The 19,886-nt window shown below is 37.0% G+C and overlaps 1 protein-coding gene across 4 annotated transcripts; it reads left to right on the top strand.

Moving 5' to 3' along the window:
* Window position 1: 1 nt before the first annotated feature.
* On the top strand, window positions 2–15,055 carry TK2 (thymidine kinase 2). Of its 4 annotated transcripts, XM_035543496.2 has the most exons (12): window positions 104–234; window positions 947–984; window positions 1,910–1,984; window positions 2,077–2,135; window positions 2,900–2,955; window positions 3,433–3,486; window positions 5,015–5,104; window positions 6,379–6,452; window positions 11,671–11,759; window positions 12,169–12,248; window positions 13,610–13,690; window positions 14,083–15,055. In XM_035543496.2, exons 2-12 carry the CDS (start codon window positions 968–970, stop codon window positions 14,179–14,181), a joined length of 774 nt encoding a protein of 257 aa, XP_035399389.1. In that variant the 5' UTR covers window positions 104–234; window positions 947–967; the 3' UTR covers window positions 14,182–15,055. The 4 variants fall into 4 exon arrangements, with proteins under 4 accessions (XP_050569223.1, XP_035399388.1, XP_035399389.1 ...); XM_035543495.2 differs by lacking the exons at window positions 2,077–2,135; window positions 2,900–2,955 and having other exon boundaries at window positions 6–234; XM_050713266.1 differs by lacking the exons at window positions 2,077–2,135; window positions 2,900–2,955; window positions 13,610–13,690 and having other exon boundaries at window positions 2–234.
* The last annotated feature ends 4,831 nt before the right edge of the window (window positions 15,056–19,886 follow it).

Raw genomic sequence — 19,886 nt, 5'->3', positions numbered from 1 at the left:
CCGCTGGCCGGCCGGAAGCGGTGGCGGCGGGGGTCGCGGCGCGGCGGCGGGGATGGGCGATGTGGCGGCTGAGTGCGGCCTGGGCGCTGCGCGGGGCCCAGGGGCGGCGCGGCCTCAGGAGCGGCCCGGCGGGCGCAGCCTGTGCCGGCAGGGCGGCGACAGCGACTGCGACGAGCTCCTCGGCGGGAGGCCTGGCGCTGCGCGGCCGGCCCGGCCCCCGCTGCAGTGGCGACTGTAAATCGGGGGGGGGGCGAGAGGGGGAAGTGGGAAGCGGGAAGCGTTTCTCAGTTTTATTTATTTTTTAGTTTTTAATTCCGTGTCACTGGTTATGTTGGTAAAAGCAGCTGCCAGGTCCCTTAACGGGCAGCAGCGAGCTTCTCAGCCCGTCTGTGTGCCCAGAGGGCCCGTTCCTTCCATTTTATGTGCCTTTGTGGCCCCTGCCTGGCCTTCACCCAGCGCCTCGGCGTTCCCTGGTGCTGGCTGTTTTCTGTTGTTGTTGTTTGTTTGTGTGCATTGGTTAAGGGCTAGTAATGTCGGTGCTGCTTTCAGAGATTTTTATCGTGTTGGAAGCATCCTAAAATCTTCAATCTTATCAAGCCCGTGAAGATCTGGTGCCTCGCACTGTGACCCCACAGCAAATATGAACTATCTGAGGAGCCCAGTGTAGGCAGAAGTGTGCTGAAGGGGTGCAGGCGCTCACTGTTTGACTCCAGTGTTAAAGTCAATGGAGAACTTAAGATAAAACTGTGTCAGTGTACTCTACAGCCTGTCTGTTACATGGTTACATGATTACCCAAAGCCTTAAAGATTTGTAGTTTTGCAAGTGTTCACCTGAGCCAGCAGAGAACCCAAAAACTTAGTGGAAGAGCTCACAGTAAGAGGCTGAGTATAAATATAAATTATGAAGATCTTGGTTGTAACTCGTCTTTTTTTTTCCCTATTTTAGATAAACATCTCATAAAAGGAGATGATAAGAAGACTGTTGTAAGTATCTGCATTTTTTTTTTGGAAAAAGAATGTAAAATGTTTAACATTTTCTGTAAGTGTACATGTATTGACAACTATTAAATGTGTCTGTTCGTTGGCCAGTCTCCAGATGGTGGATCCATTACTCTGTCTGTTATCTTTATAGATAAATGTGAAGACCTAATGCAGGTTTACATCTGTGAAGATAACAGAAACAGTAAACCTAAAATGCAGGTTTACATTTATCTCTATCTGTTAGTTGCAGTACAGTTGTGAAGGATTTGTGTAAGTGCAGGGAATTGCTGAAGGGACGAGTTGCAGTTTGAAGTTGGGTGTTCGGTGCTTGGCATAGCAGTTGCTCTGTACAAATCTGTGAGCTTTTTTCTTTTTTTAGTTTTGTAAATTTTAGTGCCCAAATTTTAATTGTGTAGGTTTCTAAAAGTACTAATCAATTTTTAAGAAATCTATTTAATGGATACTGAAATTATTACTTCACTTGGCATTTATTTTAAGTTGAAAGTGAAGTTTAAGCCTTTGAGGTTGAGGTGTGGCAGGTGGTGCAGTGGGAATGTGGAAAGAGCAGCAGCAGGTGACCCCCTGAAGCTCTTAGGGCCGTGGGGAGGAGATGGGAAGTGGCTGCATGCGCAGGGCAGGGGAAAGTGGGAACACAGGCAGGCAGCTGGCTACGTGGGGCGGGGGTCAAAGAGTAAGCTGCCCCCTGCATTGTAAAGGAACTGCTGGCATATGTACTTTGGGGAGAGGAAAAAGTGGTGGTCTCTGGGGAGCCACAAAATCCAAACTGATCCCTAATGTAGTTCTATAAAATAATCTATTGATTTTATAAGGCAATAGCATACTTTGTGTGGAAAAAGTAAGTTTTTACATATGGCATTTACTTCTTTGCAATAACAAAATTTTTAAAGGTGGTGCTATTTTTCATCAGATATGTATCGAGGGGAACATTGCAAGTGGAAAAACAACATGTCTGGATTATTTTGCACAGACTACTAATATTGAGGTACTGGATTTGCATTTCTTTATTTACATCACGAAGCGTTTGCATGTCTTGACAAAATTGACAGTTAACTTAGAACTGTTGTTCCTTCTTAGGCTACTGAGAAAGGAGCAGCATGTTGTGAGCCAGTGTACTTACTACTGCAAGTATTTAGGTATTTATAGTCAAGTTGTGGAAGAGACTTTTAGATCACGTGTAATATAGCACTTGATGCTAAAATATCAATAAAACATGTAGATTAGAGTTTGTACCTCTGTAAATTGACAGCAGCCCACATGGGTTGGGCATGTTTGGGCATGTTTGCTTATATGCTATTTCATGTAATTTAAAAAAAATCTTACATTTGTTTTGTAAAAAGCAAAGACGTATAAGTAACGATGTACAAATATCGATGTCATGTAACAGATTCCAGTAAATAGATAAAATAATACATCTGTTATAATTGTTCCTGGGAATTGCTTAGACCAATATTGAATTTGATTTCATATTGCTTAGAACAGGATTAAGGGAAGGCTGGGCTTACTGTCTTTTAAACAAAATTTGAGATCAAACCTCATTAAACAGTTGCTTTTGTGTATGTCAGATGTTCATACTTTTTCCAGAGGACCTGGGAATACATTTGGTAAAAGGATTCCACATAGCAATGCTTGGTTTCCAGATGTTATTTGGTAATGATCCTATGGAATAAATAACTATTAATCAAAAAGATAGCAAACATTAATTTGCCTGTAGTGCAACATTTTATAATAACCCAGTTAATTTCCCAGGTTATCAGATTTTCTGGTTCTACATTACTCCAGCAGTTTTAGACCTTCTGTGAACCATATGAGTCTCATGTGATTTTACCTGCTCTAGTTAGAAGCTTTTCCTAATTATTTTTAAACATTATAGAAGTTTTGAATGCATTTTGACTTTTAGGTCACAATAATAAACCTGAAACTAATACAATGGCGTTCTCATCTTCTCTTCCTTTGGTAAGAAACGTTATTCTCTGGGAAATCAATTTATGAAGGAATGAACAGGTTGTTGAAATGTGGTTGGTACTCAGCTAGCCATTCTTTCCCCTACATCATATTGATAAATGACTTGAAAAGTGAAATTATATCTGGGCCTGTAATCAATCCGGTGTATTGATAAGTGACTTGAAAAGTGAAATTATATCTGGGCCTGTAATCAATCCAGTGTTAAATTTTGAAAATTTAAAAATAATAAAAAGATCACGATAAGAAATTATATTTGTCTTTTTTTTTTTTTTAAACAGTGTTCATTGTTATATTTTGTGTTTCAGGATTCAGTGCTCTTTATTAAAGAGGGATGAACTTTTCAGTACATGTCCTGAATACTCTGACTTACCAAGCGAGTATTCATTAAAAGTAGTTGTAGACTTGAAGGGTCAAGTAAGTATTTCAAATCTAAAGTATGTTTAACGCATTTTTGTTTTTTTTAATAAGGTCTTGACAGAACCAGTGAATAAATGGAGGAATGTTCATGGTCATAATATCCTGGTAAGTGATAGAAACAGATTGCACAATTACAATAACTATTCTTTTTTAGAAAACAGAAATGAGGACTTCTTACCAGTCAGTAAAACTGTTATGAAGGGTGTGGTTGTAATTTCATACAGCAAAAAATAAAGCTCTATGATGCAAAAATCACTTTTACTGTGATTAAGACATGCATATAGTAGACATGTTGAATATTAAGTGTTGTTTCAGCAGGGATCGTAAATTTTTATCTTTGTGTAGCTGAGTGATGAGGGGCAGTGTACTCACAGAGTGCCTGCTTTCAAAACACTGTTACTCTGCCAAGGAAGTGTGACTTGGCTATATAAAAAGGGGTTGTAGGTAGAGGTCCAGACATAATATTGGATTATACACTTTTTTTTACTGGGTACAAGCTGAAGAATTTCACAGAAAGCCGCTACTGTGACAGTTGTATTTAAACCGACTTACATGTATTTCAAAGAAGGGAAGAATGTCTTTGCTATTAATCTGCATCTGAAAATGAGAGGTGTATTTCATCAGTTAATATTGTTAGACTGGTAAAGATAGAAAATTTAGTCCTGGGAGTCGAGAGTTTCTGCTCTCTTTAGGGTGGTTACCACTTGTAACCATTCCCTGTGGGTAAGTCACTTGGTCACGTCTGTGCCCTGAGACAGGGATCTAAGGGCTCTGACTATATCCACAGATACACTTTTGCTGGAATGGTTGAAGTGGTTTGTGATGTCAGCCTTCCTTGCTTGTATGATCACCTCCGTTGCAAAAATCTCATTCCTGACCGAGATCAGTGCTCAAGCTCATCTGGAATTTGCTGTCAACACAGCATTGTGGATACACCCTAAGCCACATGTGCTTAAACATGTATTTGTTACCGTTACTGCTAGCGTAGGTCCTGTGGAGAAGTTGATTCCCCTCTCAGGATCCGCTGATGCTGTGCTTTATTGTTACTAGTAAAAGGGTGAGGCATGCTTGGTTGTGTCACATCTCATCCCAGCAATCTGTGTACTTCAAATTAGTTTTTCATTCTGATCATGAACAGGGAGAAAAGGAGGTCAGATTTACGGACTGAAGCCATGCTACTTCAGTGAATACACTGAATGATGCTTTATTTCAAGTCAGATCTTTTAACTGCATTGCAGGAGGGACTGATGCTTGTAAATGTCGGGGAGAATTGAAGCAGTGAGAAGGAGAATTTGAGAAATCTCAGAAAGCAATCTGAGAAATGCTTTGAGGGTCCCTTGAGGGAAAAAAAAGTTGTAAGGGTCTGTATTAAAAGACATTTTCTGAGGCCTGAGACGTGCTTATTGGAACCATATATGTGTTTCTGGATGGACTGGGTATTGCGAGAGTCTGTCACTGCACAAAAATACAGTAGCAGATGCGTTTTTATTTAGTAAATGTATTGCTGTAGTGCATAGTTTTGAAATACACAACTTGGATTTTTTGTTGTTCAACCTTAGCAACAATAACAAACAAAAAACACAAAACAAAACAAAAAAAAACACTTCTGTCTTGCTTCTGTCTCTAACCCCAGGGCTTAATGTACCAAGATGCATCCAGATGGGGGATAACATTACAGTCTTACATACAGCTTACAATGTTGGAGCAGCATGTTAGACCAATGGTAAGTATGTTTTTCTTTTAACTTAAAGAACTTAACTTATGAAAGAGTTGGTAAGATGTGGTTATGAGTAATAAATATTTCTTTTAATCTTGTATCTGAAAATTAGGATTCTCTGTGTATTCTTTCTTTGTTCCAGCAGCGCGTATGCATTTTTGATGCAAAGATAATGTTATTATGCTCTACACATGCTCCAGAAGGGTGAAGCACCTGCTTCCTATCTGCTCAGATCCTTTGCTTCCCAAAAGTAATACTGCTTCTTTTGTATCACCCTTTATGAGCTAGACTTGCAACAGCAGCTTCATCACACGCTGATGACTTGTCTGTATTGATCTCTATATAAACACAGCTATTTCAAACCTTTGGCATGTTTTAATTAATAATAAAGATGTTCCATTGCTGTCTAGCACAAATTTAGCTGCTGTTTCTCATGTTTATCCAAAATACTTCCACGCAAATTTTATCTGTTGCTTCACTTCAGATGGTTTATGCCCTTTTTTTCTATCTTCTTTTTCTCTAAGTATTTCATACCAGTGCTTTTCTGTTTTTCCAGAATGATAAAAATCTCATTCTGTTGTAGAAAAAGATCATAAAAAAATTCCTAAGGATTCCCAGCATTTTAGTCTGTACTTTGCTGCCACTTGAACCTCGTTGAAACCACTGATGATTCCATGGTGATTAACATGCAGAATACCTGATTGGAAAGAGCACTTCCAGGATTGCATTGCTCTGCAGGAATCAGAATGTGTCAGAGAATCTGTCTTCTCCAAAATGGAGTACTGTTTGAACACATGCAAGAAGTGGCTAAGGCAACCGTTGTCAGTGATTTTTTTGGCATCTGGAGGGGTAGAAGAACACTTGCTTTCTTGCTACAGTTTTTCTGATGTAAGGTCTGTGCTATTGAGACAGTAACAAACTTCAAGATGGCAGCAATTCAGGTAGCAATAGCGTTTGTTGCTCTGTAAGTCCTAAGTGGATTGCTGCTTGTTTTGTACTTCAGCTGCTGTGTTGAATACTTCTGTAGCTACCTTGAAACTTGCATATGAATAAAATTTAATTACACAGGTGTTTTAACAATGTAGTGACCACAAATATTTTTTACACTTGTTTTTTGTGTTCCCCTTCCCCAGTGATTTTTCTTATTATAGGATCTGGAAGAGCTGAAAATGTTTTGTATTTCAGCATGTACAGGACATTATGTGCAATAAGAACTTGAAAAGATACAAATAGCTGATAAAATGTAAACTAGTTGGTGACTGTCAAGTTTTATTTTGTAGGTTTCCCCGGTAAGAATGATGGAGAGGTCAATTCACAGTGCAAAATACATTTTTGTAGAAAATTTATATCGAAGGTACAGTATATTATTTTCTACTTTTATTTTCTGTGTTTAAGTAAATAAAAGCGTCCAATGATTTCTTTGGTTATTTGCATCTAAGTAGTCTGTGCTTTTGTACCACTCTTTGTTGGAGTGGCTGTGTGCTTTGTACAGGGCCTGCTGTCCACTGGTAGAGTAAAATCTAGAGGATGTGGGACAGGTGTCAGCATTCTTCACAAGTGCTCTTGTCTTTAGAACATCCTAGCATTTACAAAACCGTTAATTGAAGTTATCTGCTCTCCAGCTGAATATACAAGTCTTGCTTAAATGAAAGCAAACAAATACTGAATAGCTCAAAAAACATGGGGCTATAAAGAATAATACTATAGGAGGGAGAGAACTAGACAGTATTATCAGACCTAGCATCCAGGACTGTCACATCCTGCAAGTAGGAACTCAAGCAATAAGCATTCTAGCCCTCACATGGTATGGCTCAGAATCAGGGTTCACAGGATCAATACAGACTCAAAACCCTTTGGTCGGTGAGTGAGTAAAGAAAGAATGAGAACTGTTTGTCTGTAAATGTCATTTTCTGAATTGGGGTCTTCCTCCAAGCCCCCCAAAATGTGCTTAGGGCAGTCATAGAGCAGCTGGGTCTAACCCCTTTTTTTTTGTTGTTGTTCTGGGGCATAATACTGTGGTCCAGGACAGAAAAAACATTTATTACGTGGCCTGTGTATAACTCATCCACTCTGTACTAACTAAATAGTGCAGCAATCAGCACAGGTATTTTTTATAATGCTGATTGTGTACTGAAAATACGTAATGTTGTTTTAATATTTTTTTCAGTAGTCTTATGGGAAAAAATCAGTTTCTCACCCCTGTGTGCAGGGAGAATGGTGGCACGCCACAAGATGGCACCCACGCTACGTAAGCTTCTAGTCATTTACTGAACTAGTTTGAAACTTTACTGGGAGACAGTAAGATGCGAGGCAAACAGAAACAGGAAGAGACATTATTTATCCCAGTCTGTATACAGTGGAAATGTGACTGGAATGCCATTCTTTTTTTTAATTAGCAACATTTTTTTCATGGTAGACAAACTGCTTTTGTCCCAAGAGAAACTTGGCTGCTATGAGGCAAAGTCTGCATATGTCAGCTTTGTGTTAATTTTGTAATAAAATTTTTAATGGTATCTAAGACGTTTTGTTGCTTCAGCACTTTTTAATGTTGGACAGAAGGTACTTGTGTTTTGTTACAGTGAACTAGAAGCCAGTTGATGGTACCAATAGCAAACCAAAATACAATATGAGTGCATGTAAAAGGATTAGAAATAAATCAAGGAAAAACTGGTACTATGTGAAAATAGGCATCGATTCACATTTAAGAAAAAAAAAAAAGTAAATTCATTCCCCCTCATACCCTGTCTCCAGTGGTGGCCGCAAATACTTGGAAAGAGTGTATTTGGTGACCTATGGAGAATTTATTTTTCCATGAACCTGTCCAGCCATAGCCTTACTAGCCATAGTTCTGTAAAGATCATCCAGACTTGTCTGAAAAACTAATACTTCTGTGTACAATAAGTAAAACTGCTTATAAGAGAAGATGCTAACGGGTGTATGGATATAGTAGTAACCATAACTGAAGCAGAAATGAAGTCTGTTTCAGAGTTCTGGAAGTATGTAAAATCTCTCGCTCAGTAGAAAGTTTTTTAACTTAGAGGTGGTATCCCTGTGATATAAAGCAATTGTAGAGCCCGTATTAGGGGCTAGTGAAGGTCTTCTTAGTAACTACAGGTTTGTGCTTGGTATTGAGTGCAGTTTCTGAACAAATTAGGAAAGAGAACAATTAAAGCAGTAGATAAAAATGTAAAGTCAGTGACCAAAGATGCATCATGTTAGTCTAATCTAGTAATTGTGAATTGTGACAATCAGTCTGAAGTTAAGTATTTGTCAGGGAGGTTTTTGCAGACTTTCCTGAACAATTTTTCATGGAAGTGCAGGAGCTGATACTTGTAATGTGGCAGGAAATCCCATTTAAGAGAGACAGTGAGAGGGGAAGTGTCAGGGTGGAAGGAGGTTCTCATGTTGGATCAGTCTTTGGATTGCTGCTTTGGTTCAAAGGGAGAGTATGCTAAATCATTTAGTTGAGCTGACAAAAATTTCAACTGTAAGATGGAAGGTACTAAGTTGAAAAGCAGATACATAAAATATAAATATACCTTTTATCATATATATAATAAATATAACTTCTATAAAGTTATTTTATATATATATGTGTGTGTGTGTGTGTGTATATATATGTGTGTGTATATATATATATATATATATATATATATATAAGTTGATTGATTACAAAGTAATGCTAGCATTGTGTTGTTCAGAGAAAAGTGTATTTAATTCTTGGAAGTATCTGGCAAAAAGTTTCCAGGAGAGAAGGAAATATTAGTGCTTTTGTACAGAGCTTTTAGGAGGAAACATTACTTTTTACACTTCTTACTGCTCACTCATGATCTGTGAACTAACACTGAAAACAGGTGTGAAGCTGGGATACTGGAATGATCAAAAGAACTGAAAGCCTGTTTAAAGAGACAAAACCAGTGCCATATTCGTACAGAACAGTTGGGATAATCACTTGTCATCTATTGGCACACCAGCTGCAAACAATAAAAATGGGAAAGGGTGATATTTGAAGAATATAACAACAAAAGAATAATTAGATAGATAAAAGCTGTGGATACATTAGATGCTGAAAAATAAGAAGATAGTGTAATCTCCATCAGAAGAACAAAGGGAAAATACAAACTTTAGGCTTGGTAAATTTATGTAGAAGGGTAATAGTACCCTGTGGCAGGGAAAAGGCCTTGTAACTTAAAAAGATTACATCCCGTGCTATGTTTCTTGTTCGATTGCTGCATGAGAATTTAAAAAATTATTTTGTAACTCAATAGATTTTGCAAAGGAAAATGTCTTTGTATCCTTCCAGATGCTTTTTCTCTCCCGATTAGTGTTCCGAGAAGGAAACTGCTGTCTGTAGGGTAGTGTTGTTAATTATTACATAAGTTAGTAAACATGCAAAAGAAGCTTGCAGAGAACACAAGAGATTGCCCATTGTAGAAATGGAATTATTCCTGTCAGATTAAAGGTCTGCAAAACAAAACTGACCTCACATCTTTAAATTTTACTGAAAATTTTATCCAGAAAAGCCTTCAGGCTCATGCTGCTCAACAGATATTTTCAGGTGTGTGGAAGGCATTTTCCCATTAAATTCAAAATAAAGTCTCAGACTGTATGGTGTAAACATGCTACAAAGATCAGATTTTTTTTTCTGCTTTCTTTTCTGTAAGAGAATGTATTGCTTAGGGTTCTGGTCTTAAAAATGCAGAATTCCTTTTTATTCCTAGTCTATACAAGTCCTTCTCCTTTAGGTGAATGTTTAGTTTAAGCAAAGGATGACAAGCTGTGGAATATCAGGAGTAGGAGCTCTTTGATCCAGTGTCACTCAGTATTTGTGTTTTGGCTTTGCAGGCTTTTTCCCAGAGAGAGAGAAATAGCATAAGATTTACGACGATGATGGAAGGCTTAAATTTTGAGCCATTGCTGAGAGCTTCTCCGGCATGCACAGATTGCATGAGTGTCCAAGTTCTTGTTGTGATTGCATATCTGAGTTTAGCACTGAAAGACATGCTCATGTTAGGTGTAAAACTGTAGAAGATTTTTAAATGTGTGCACGTGAGTATACATGATATGTTGCAGGGCAAGCACTCGCACTTTGTCCCATTTGAATTCATAGGTATTTATAATTTTGCAGTAAACACTTTATTTGGTAGGAGTCAAATGTCAGCAAACTTTTCAAAGATGCAGCAAAACCTGTATCTTTAGGGCCCTTGAGCCCGATACAGAATCTTCATGTGATTATTCAGGGGACTCTGCTGACACAGGGAAGGCAAAGGCATGTTGTTCGCAGGGGAGGTCAATGCAGAACTGATGTGGATATATCCTTTAGGTTAAGAATGGTGTTCTTTTTTTTTTTTTTCCTTCTTATTTCTAATTCCTTTTGAGCTTCCTGTCTTCCAGAGTAAAGCAGCAGAATCAGTGTTTGGCTTACTTATATCAGAAATGTACACTTACTGATACATTAGAGGAATAGCAGTGAATTGGAAGATATTCAGCTGGATGGCAGATAAAAAAAGGGAGGTGGTAGGAATACTGGTTTTGCTTTCTTGCATACGTAAGTGGAAATATCTTTCTGGATTATCTTTATTCGGTTTTGCAAGTGATCAACATGTTGCCAGGAGAATGGTTGAGAAATCTGTAGAAGATTTTTATTCAGCAGTATTTAAAATGTTGCAATTGTTTTTAATCATTCAGCTCGAAAAGACAGGAGTCTCTCAATACCTTCTTCTACTTTACTTTATTTCTGTTACAGAGGCATGTAGGGAAGAGAGTGGAGTATGTGTTACTGTAATCAATTTTGAATACAAAATAATCTGAAACTAGTAATATTTGACTATTTAGGAATATGGTAATATGAGAAAGCTCTGATACCAGTAAAAGTGTAGTGTGATCCTTAATATATCATCTGTAGACTACCTTTTACATGAGTTTGAGATTTTATATTCTTACTGAGATAACTTTTTGGGGTAGTTGTCTCCAATATTGTCTGTGTGTTCTGAATACAAAGTTCAAATTAAGCATGCTGAATATTTCAGGACACAAATATTTCTTACAGTAGGAGTTAATTTTATTTATATGGTGTCATTATTTTTTCATTGCTCTTTACTTTGGTTTCTGTAGTGAAATGTCATTGCTTCTGAGTAAATCAGGACTTTCTGGTGTCATGCAGTTCAGATATATTTGATATTATCCTGATGTAAGAAATATAAGTAATAACAAATGAGTGTCAATTATATTTATTATTGTATAAATGTCACTTTATACCTCAACATGATAATGTTTTTTCTTCTTAGTCACTAAGTAACTATTTCTTAACTGTGGTAGGAAACATTATTAATGCTTTTAACTGTTAATAATAGAAACTTTATGCTAGTCAGTGTTTTTAGAAAGAGAAAAATTTGGACTATTTGTATAGACAGTGCTTTATAAGGCCTTTAATGTTGGTTTTGTTTTCATTTCACATATGCTGGAATAAATTGGGAGTAGTTCTAGTCAGGTTAAAAAACCACCAGTCCATATGAGTTTAAAATTGATCTTTGTGTATTGTTCAATGAATGATGACTTTCATGTTTTTTCAGTGGGAAAATGCCAGAGGTGGATTACGTTGTCCTAAGTGAATGGTTTGACTGGATCCAGAACAACACTGATGTTACAGTTGATTTGATAGGTAAAATTTTGATGGGATCTGGAGGGGCACATTTGTGGTTGGGTTTCTTTACTGTGAGGAGAAAAAAAATTTTTTTCTTCATAATCACATTATTCATTATGGTAGTGGCTATGATGTGTATCATAAGACAGTACGAATTCATGGATGTTTCAGGGGTTGATTAACAGTAGTGCCAAAGTGGAGGTTCAGTGGTGGTACCCAAATCAGGATCCTTTCCTTCTTTAATTTGTGAATATTCTTCTTTGCTTTTAAAGCTGATCCTTGAACGTAACTATTATTTACCTATGTATATATGTTATATATATATTATTATATATCATATATTATTATATGTTATATAGATATTTTATTGACAGTTTTATATACATTATTACATTTATTGACAGTTTTATATATATTTTATTGACAGTTTACCTGCAGACTTCTCCTGAAGTTTGTTATGAGAGATTAAAGAGAAGATGTAGAGAAGAGGAAAAAATCATTCCTCTGGTAAGGAGTTCCTTCAATATATGTGGTTACAATGAGCTTGAAAAACACATTAATGCCAATATAAGTCCTTAAATCATATCCTGAGTGTATTTCCAAAATTAACTGCAGCTGTCTGGAGGAGTTGGACTTGATGATCCTTGGGGGCCCCTTCCAACTTGGGATATTCTGTTCTGTTCTGTTTCCATTGTGAATTAAAACTTCAGTATTTGATTTTGGTTTACTTTATAAAAATGATCTATCGTGCATGCTGACTTTCCCAAGCGTTACATTTTAGTAATCAGTGTACTATAGCTGAATGTTTTAGTGGAGTATTAATCAACTGTTAATCTTCTCCAAGATGTAAAAAGCTAATTGTTTTTTGTATTATTAAATAGCATAAAGGCACCCTTTTGAAGCACAGATACTCGTGCATGCAGATGCTGAAAATTATGTGGGTACTTATCATCTGCTATTACCAGGAAGTTTATGCTTGAAGAGTGTCTCTGCTTGTGTCTCAAAACAAGCAACTTCTTGAAAGTAGTTAGTATCTGGGAACCTGCTTAAAAATAAATCAATAGAATGGTCACTTTGTATGTCACAGGTTACACAATAGCTTTTCACTAAACAGGCTTTCTCCTAAAGAAATCCTAAATGGAAAGAAATGTAGTTATAGGAGACATGCTGTACACTATAAGGGTATCTACTGCTGTGTAGTTCAGTAGAAGTAATTGTCAGTTGAATGTTTATGTGAAGATACATGCAAAAAGCTAGATTTTGGGCCAGGTACAATTTTGCCTTGGAGAATAAATCCTTGCTTAGGTAGATGTGAACAGACATTGTTATGTTGTAGCTCTACTGAGGGGCAGGAGGGGGAGAAGGCAGTTTGAATGAAAAATGTTAAGTGGTCTCCATGAAAAAAATCTAATAGTTGATGAGAGGCAGAAATGCTTTTAGAGGAAATTAAATCAGGTAGGAGAAATTGAACTGGCAATATTAGGAAAAACATTGACCCAGGAAGTGCCTTCAATATGTTTTCTTTGCAGTCTTACCCTTTTTGTCCTTACCTCCCTTTGTTGTATTTTTCTCTGTAAAATCTTGGGCCAGGTTATACCAGTGGGACAGAAGCACGGTTTTTGATCTTACAAGGTGCTGAGAGCCCTGTGCCCTTGCAAGCTCTGTCTCTTTGAGGTTCTTTATGGAATAAAACCATATACTCGGAGTTAATTTTTCTCACAATTTTTTTCTCAGATTTATGTTTTTGTTAGTGGAACTATCTGATGCTCGTTTTCATATCTAGTTGTTAACTTCTTAACAAACATACAAAAATTGCTATATGTGTTTCATCCCTGGGAACGTTTGTTATTTGAATGCCTCTTTTCTAGGAATATTTAGAAGCTATTCATCAGCGCTATGAGGAGTGGCTCATTAAACATACCTTATGTAAAGTTTCCTGCCCAGTGCTAGTGAGTATAGTTTTAGTTACAACCAATTAAGCACATGGATTATTGTACTCTTTAAATATTAAGAGTGGTAATTAGTGGTAAAAATAAATAAAGATGCTTTTTTAATAACCTTTGGAGAAAGAAAACCTTAGAAAAATGTTTACAGCTATCCACAGAGAATAGCATAAGTCTGGTTGTTATCACATAGGTGGAATGTGGGGGGCTGTTCAGTTCTGATTGTTTGTAGGATCAGACACACAGCTTTTCAATGAATGCCAGATTCTGAACAGAGAAATATTTAAACAGATTTCTAGGAGTATTTCAGTCTGGCTTCAGCGGTAGTCTTATTTTGCTCAAAAGCAAATATATATTACGATGGCATTATTTCTAATGTTCATGTTCTTGTTTTCAAGGTTATTGGAGCTGACCATGACATGCAGAAAATGATAGAAAAGTGCGAAGAACACCGGGACCAAATACTAAATCCATATAATATGCAACACCATTTATAGAAGTCTGTGGTACTTGTATTTTAAAACAAACAAACAATGTATTTATAAAGTCCTGTTTGGGGGCAATTTTGAGTATTTGCAGTACTTCTGAATATAATTGTTTCTACTTTAGCATTACGCTTTGTAGAATGTTGTGGACTTCCCACTATGAAATGTTCAGAAACAGGTCACAAACAGAATATACTCCAATTCCCTTCCATGTTTTTAGGTTCTCCATCTGCTTTTCTGTCGATGCTGTTCTGTTGAAATACGTCTCTCTCTCTCCCATTTTCCACTTACTGCTGTTTCCTATAAATAACCTAAGTTATTTCTTCTTTTTTTCACCGTGACAAAGCTGTTTTTGTAATTTGAAAAAAGTAGTTCCATACAAAAGGTCATGTTTTATTAGAAGAAGGAAATGAGGTGCATCACATTAAAGTAGGTTTGGAAAACAGGTCTGGTCATGTCAAAATAGGGTGTGTGGGTTTCTTACTTTAATCCCACATACACTATTGAATTTCATTGAATTCAGTTTCTTCTGCTTTACATGAAATCACAATATAGCTCTGAGGTAGCTGTGTATTAGCATAGTCGCACTGAATTCAGTGGCAAAAGAATAACAGTTTTTGTGACTATGACTGGAGAATGGCTCTGAGGCCTTCTTTTTTTAGGCCAGGTTTTTAAAAGGGCTTACTTCTCTATTTTTCATGAAATCACCTTATTATGGCTTACGTGAGGACTAGTGAAAATACAGTGTGCACAGAACTCTGTTGTTCCTTTCAAATGGTGATATAAATATTAGAATTAATTAATTTTTAACTGCTTTGGATTCTTAAATGATTGTGGTTTTTTTTCCTTTTTAATAAAGAAAAATGCACATAGTTCTTTCAGATTACACCTTGATGGGTTTATTGTGGCTTACAGGTACTTGGACAGTAGAGAAATGGGGGGGGGGGTTAATTCTTGTGGTTGTTACTGTTAAGCATTAAGTTGCTCTGCATTTGCATGTTACCCTCTTCAGTGTTGTCTTCAAGATAATGCTTTTAATGGAGCAGTTATGGCTGTTTTTACATTGCTTTTTTCTGTTTAATTTGGGGGGGGGAATAATTTCTGAAGTATGGTATATCTTTCATAACAGCTTTGATTGGTTTAATTTGCACAAGCGAGGTTAACAGTACTTTAAAACACACTTGGATTAATGTTGTAGAGCATCTGTCATGGCTTTGTATTGAATGCTTCTAAAAATGGCTAATCTTCAAGACTTTAGTTAGTACTTCCATCACTAATTGCCTAAATGTCTGTAACTTGTTGACAGTAATTTTCAGTTACTTGATGTTTTCATGTTTCACTTGATTGTGAACAATATTTTATTGTATTACTTTTTGAAATCACATCTTTCATTTTGTAGGTTTGTGGCAGCTGTACCTGAAATGACTGCCCCTTTTTCCAAATCAGGAAATGCAGTTCATTTCTTCTTGTTATTTCCATTTGGTGGGATTTTTTCCCCCAAATCAGTACAACTTAATAATGATCAGTGCACTGAGCATTTCTTAGTGAAGTACTAATTAGTATGCTTGTGAACCCAGTTGCTGTTCTGTTGTTCTGTTTTAAAGCTTTAGAATTCTAGCTTAAAAACAAGATTTTGCATGTTAAATAATTATCTTATTGACATTTATTTGTGTAGGGGTAGTGGTCATGCTTGAAACCTTCTGTTAAGGTTTTTTTCCTCTATAAGAGACCAAAAGAAATATTTCTCTAGAAATATTTCTGTAAGTTTCACTCATGTGCAATTTGATTATGGCTTGTAGAAGCCAATGGTAAGTATTTTGTATGCTAGCTTGGCAGTCCAGAAAAGAGCACTTAATTGTTTTGTAAAGAGAATCCTGTGGTACAGAGAATCTTACTGTCATCTTTCTGCATTTCAAAGCAATTCGGTTTTGAACAGATTTTTATTTTTTATTTTTTTCTTCACTATCAGAAGAGGAGTTTGGACAGGAGTTATAATAAAAGATATAGGAAACAACTATATAATTTATTAAAAATTACAGATTCAATGACTACAGAGTATGTTTATTTTATCTTTTGCTATCTGTTGATTTTCGTAAATAGATTTCCACGTGTTTGGGATATGTATTGAGAACTGGGAACAGAAACGAACAGCTTGTTAGTTACATGCCATGAATGTAAAATGTTTGCAGTCAGCTATAGATGTGTAGATTAAAAAATACTGCAGTAATCATAAATAGGTGTTTTTAAACCTGGAATTTGCTTTCTCTGAAATTTCTCAGTTCATAAGGGGGAGAATAAAAAGGACAATCAGAATTATTCTGATATGATTTTATTCCTTTTTGACTGTCAAAGAAGGAACGATTGGGCAGCAAGTTGCCAAATATCATAGAAAGTATTCTGTTTCTGTAGGCATGCTGAACTTCAGTACCAGTGGAATAGTTCCTATAAACAAGCGGCCACTTCTCTTGACTTTTAAGATGTGGTCTGTAGCTTGGATGCGGCCTGTATTTGTAGACTGAACCGTGTGTAACTGGTTTTTGTACGTTTTCACTATCCTGCAGTGTGTTGTGGGAGTGCATGAGATAATTTAAATTTTCCTATTTTATTTTTAATTTAAATCTAATAGAGTGCTAAGGAGGTTTACATTAGAGCATCTTCAATGTGAATGGTGAGAATCATTCTCACTCTGAAAGTTTCGGATTACTTAAATAAAATCTAGGTAATTTAGCATCTTGCAGAAATGACTGGTGAGTCAGCCTTCGTGGTGTTGTTTCCCAGTACCTAGACAGCTAGTAGTGGCTACCTCTTAGAACAGTGTGCAAATAATTTAAGAAAGTGTCTCTTTCCATTCTCTTTCCATTTCCTATTTTTTTGCCTTTTTTTTTTTTTCTGGTTTCCTGAGCCGTAGGTTTCTGGTTTCCTGAGCCATATCTTCATGTTTAATGCCCATGATGGAATTTTCTTCTGGAAACGTATCAGTTTATGAGCATTTGTAAATTTTGACATAATATCCCATCCCAATGAGTTCCACATCTAATCTGCAAGCTTTGTGAAAAGTGATCTTCTCCTTATGTATTATTTTTTCTTTACTGCATACTTAGTCTGGCTGGATATCTTCTCCAGACTTTGGTATTTACCTTGTTCTGGTCAAGGTGTCTTAGCAATCAGTACCATTCAGGAGCAGCGCATCAATTGACTCGAAGACAGAGACTGGCAAAAAATCAAAATGTTGAACAGTTGCATTCTTGTCATCTGGCCTTTTGTGTACTCTCTTCTAGCATGGGAAGCATGTTTAGATCTTACTTGTTTGATTAAACACTTTAGAGCTGAATATCCAAAACTGTAGATCCTAAGAAGCCTTGGAACTTATGTTCACCACTGTAATTAGCATACAGAACTACTGCCAATACCAGGAACTAATCCAGCATCTCTCTTCATTGAACGCCTTCGTGCAGAGATGGGGTATTCTGCCATCAGTTGCAATTAAAACGTTCAGACCTGAAGCTTTTTGTCCCTCTCCTGAATAATGGCTCTCTTAGGAAGTTACTGTCCTGACTTTGAGAATACAATCCTTCCTGTAGAGTATGGAGGTTTAAGTAGACATTATACATTTATACATTTCTAAAGCAGGATAAAGTCAGGTGAGGATTTTTTTTTTACAGCATTTGGTTAACTGCAGCATTTGAGGGGGCTAACAGTTGCAAGTTTCTGAAAATTAAAGAGTTATTTTCAGAACAAAATCTAGTGGTTTGTAGATTAATTCCTATGTAAGAGAAATGTAGTCTTCTGTCTAGTTGAGATGCTATCTTCATTTATCATTTCTTTTTAAGACAGACTGGCCTATGATAGTTATTTGTGCTGTATTAGGATCAGGGCAGCATTTTGCTAAGTGTTGGGTAAACATCCACCTACCAGAGTGATCTGTCTCTGAACACATAACAAAAGGTCAAACAGGAGAGTGGCAGAATAGAGAAACACCTTTTTACTTGTCTTTTGTACATGCTCCTTGATTTTATTTTTATGTCAGGGGGCTTTGAGGTGAATCTTCTGCTCCACCCTAGAGTCTGATAGCAGTGATATATTTCTCCCTTGCATCCCTCCACGGTAAATACTAAGTTATTAGGACTGCGAGTATGCTGCTCTGCAGACGTCACTGTATTCCATTCCTATTCCTAATTACAGGTTGCTTTTTTTTTTCTTTTACTATTTAATGCTGTGAAAATGAGCCATGTAGGTATTTGACCGTCTGTCTCACTTAGAGAACTGTGCCAATTAATTTTCAGTGGGTGGACCCTGTAGCAGTTGTGGTGGGTTACTGGTTACTCTCTGTGTTTAGATATACGGTTAAGTAAGTGTGATATTTCAGACGTTTTTTTCTTTTGCAACAACTCTAACAGAACAGACAGTTATCTTTGCAAGTGCTTCCCAGTCCCTCTCAGGTGTGCTTTTGTTTGTGTCTTGGGGATATATTGTTTTTTGACCTTTGTTTATAATCTGAAGCAAATTGTAATTCTTTGTTCATTCAGTGCCTGCATGCTGTGCATTTTTGTCTTCACAATGAAATTTCGTTCTTGGATTTATAAACAAAACAGTTGATTCTAAAGCCAAACTATGTTTGTTGAGCACCTTAGCTCCAGACAGGGCAAGAATGCATGTGTGATATGAATGTTAAGGGGAGGGAAAATGACTATTCTGAGAGACATGTTGGGGAGAGGTTGTGTGATTGAATTGTATCATTCAGCAACTGGTTCTGCTGCCTAAGCTCTGTGTCTGCACAGATCAAAAGAGAATTTCTCTAATCCAAGGCTTGGGAGAGCTGAGCCATTCAAAGTGGTTGTGTGTAGCATATAAATTTGGGAACAAAGTTGGCCTTGTGTCTCTATAATGGAAAGCCATAAAAAACAGTCAGTAAATCCCCATTCAATTCATTGACAATCAGGACCAGCTGTAGCACAATTAAAGTTGACAGCACACAAGAGGATAGGCACACATTTCACAAACACAAATCACCCTCCTTTAGAAAGAGTCTCAGGCAGCCCTCTTGTTGGCTAGCAGTGCTGCTTAAGTGGTTGCTCTCATTTAAGTCAATTAGCCAAGGAGAGGTGCAGTGGTCATTAGGAACAAGGACAGGAGGGCACTGGCACACAGGGTCAGAAATCACACAGTCCCTTTTGTCTGTTCCTCTTCTCAGGTCTGACTACACGTGCAAGTAGGATTTTAAACCCAGTTCTGCCTTGCCAACGTGAAAGCAGTTGCACAGAAGACTGTTGCGCTAAGGCCGAATATTGACTTTTCTTTCAGCTGGTTTTCAAATCCAGTCTTTTCACAAGTATCTCTAACTGTAAAGCTGTTGTCTCTAGAGACACCAGAACTTAGCAAAGACAGTGGTTTCTAGTACAAGACCTCAAAAAAACTACTGTTTGTACAGGAAGAGATGTTAAAGGTGTCCTTGTGGCAGAAAGAAGCTCAGATGAAAATATTCAGGTCCTTTGAGTGGACAGTAGCTCTCCCTACAAAGGCAGGCAGAAGAACACTTAACAGTCCTGGCCAGTCTGCCGTAAAGAAGAGTGATCCAGGTATGAAAACATTAACAAAAAGTAGATTCTCAGAGCCACTTTATATTCCATAAATGTTGTGCAGTTTAACTGTTTCTTTGGTGGGCTTTGTTCAGAAAAAAAAGATACATTAATATTATTCATAATATAATCTCCACCAGC

The sequence above is a fragment of the Cygnus atratus genome, chromosome 12 (genome assembly GCF_013377495.2).
Source record: "Cygnus atratus isolate AKBS03 ecotype Queensland, Australia chromosome 12, CAtr_DNAZoo_HiC_assembly, whole genome shotgun sequence".
In the NCBI taxonomy this organism is placed as follows: Eukaryota; Metazoa; Chordata; class Aves; order Anseriformes; family Anatidae; genus Cygnus; species Cygnus atratus.
Note: the sequence above shows the minus strand (reverse complement) of the source record. Positions and strands in the feature narration are given on the sequence as shown.

What these genes read in the sequence shown, in the direction of transcription:
- TK2 (XM_035543495.2), top strand. Translation starts at nt 60, where the DNA reads ATGTGGCGGCTGAGTGCGGCCTGGGCGCTGCGCGGGGCCCAGGGGCGG. An exon ending in GTAGAAAATTTATATCGAAG is followed by an intron (nt 6,453 to 11,670) that starts GTACAGTATATT and finishes ATGTTTTTTCAG; the next exon opens with TGGGAAAATGCCAGAGGTGG. An exon ending in AAGTTTCCTGCCCAGTGCTA is followed by an intron (nt 13,691 to 14,082) that starts GTGAGTATAGTT and finishes CTTGTTTTCAAG; the next exon opens with GTTATTGGAGCTGACCATGA.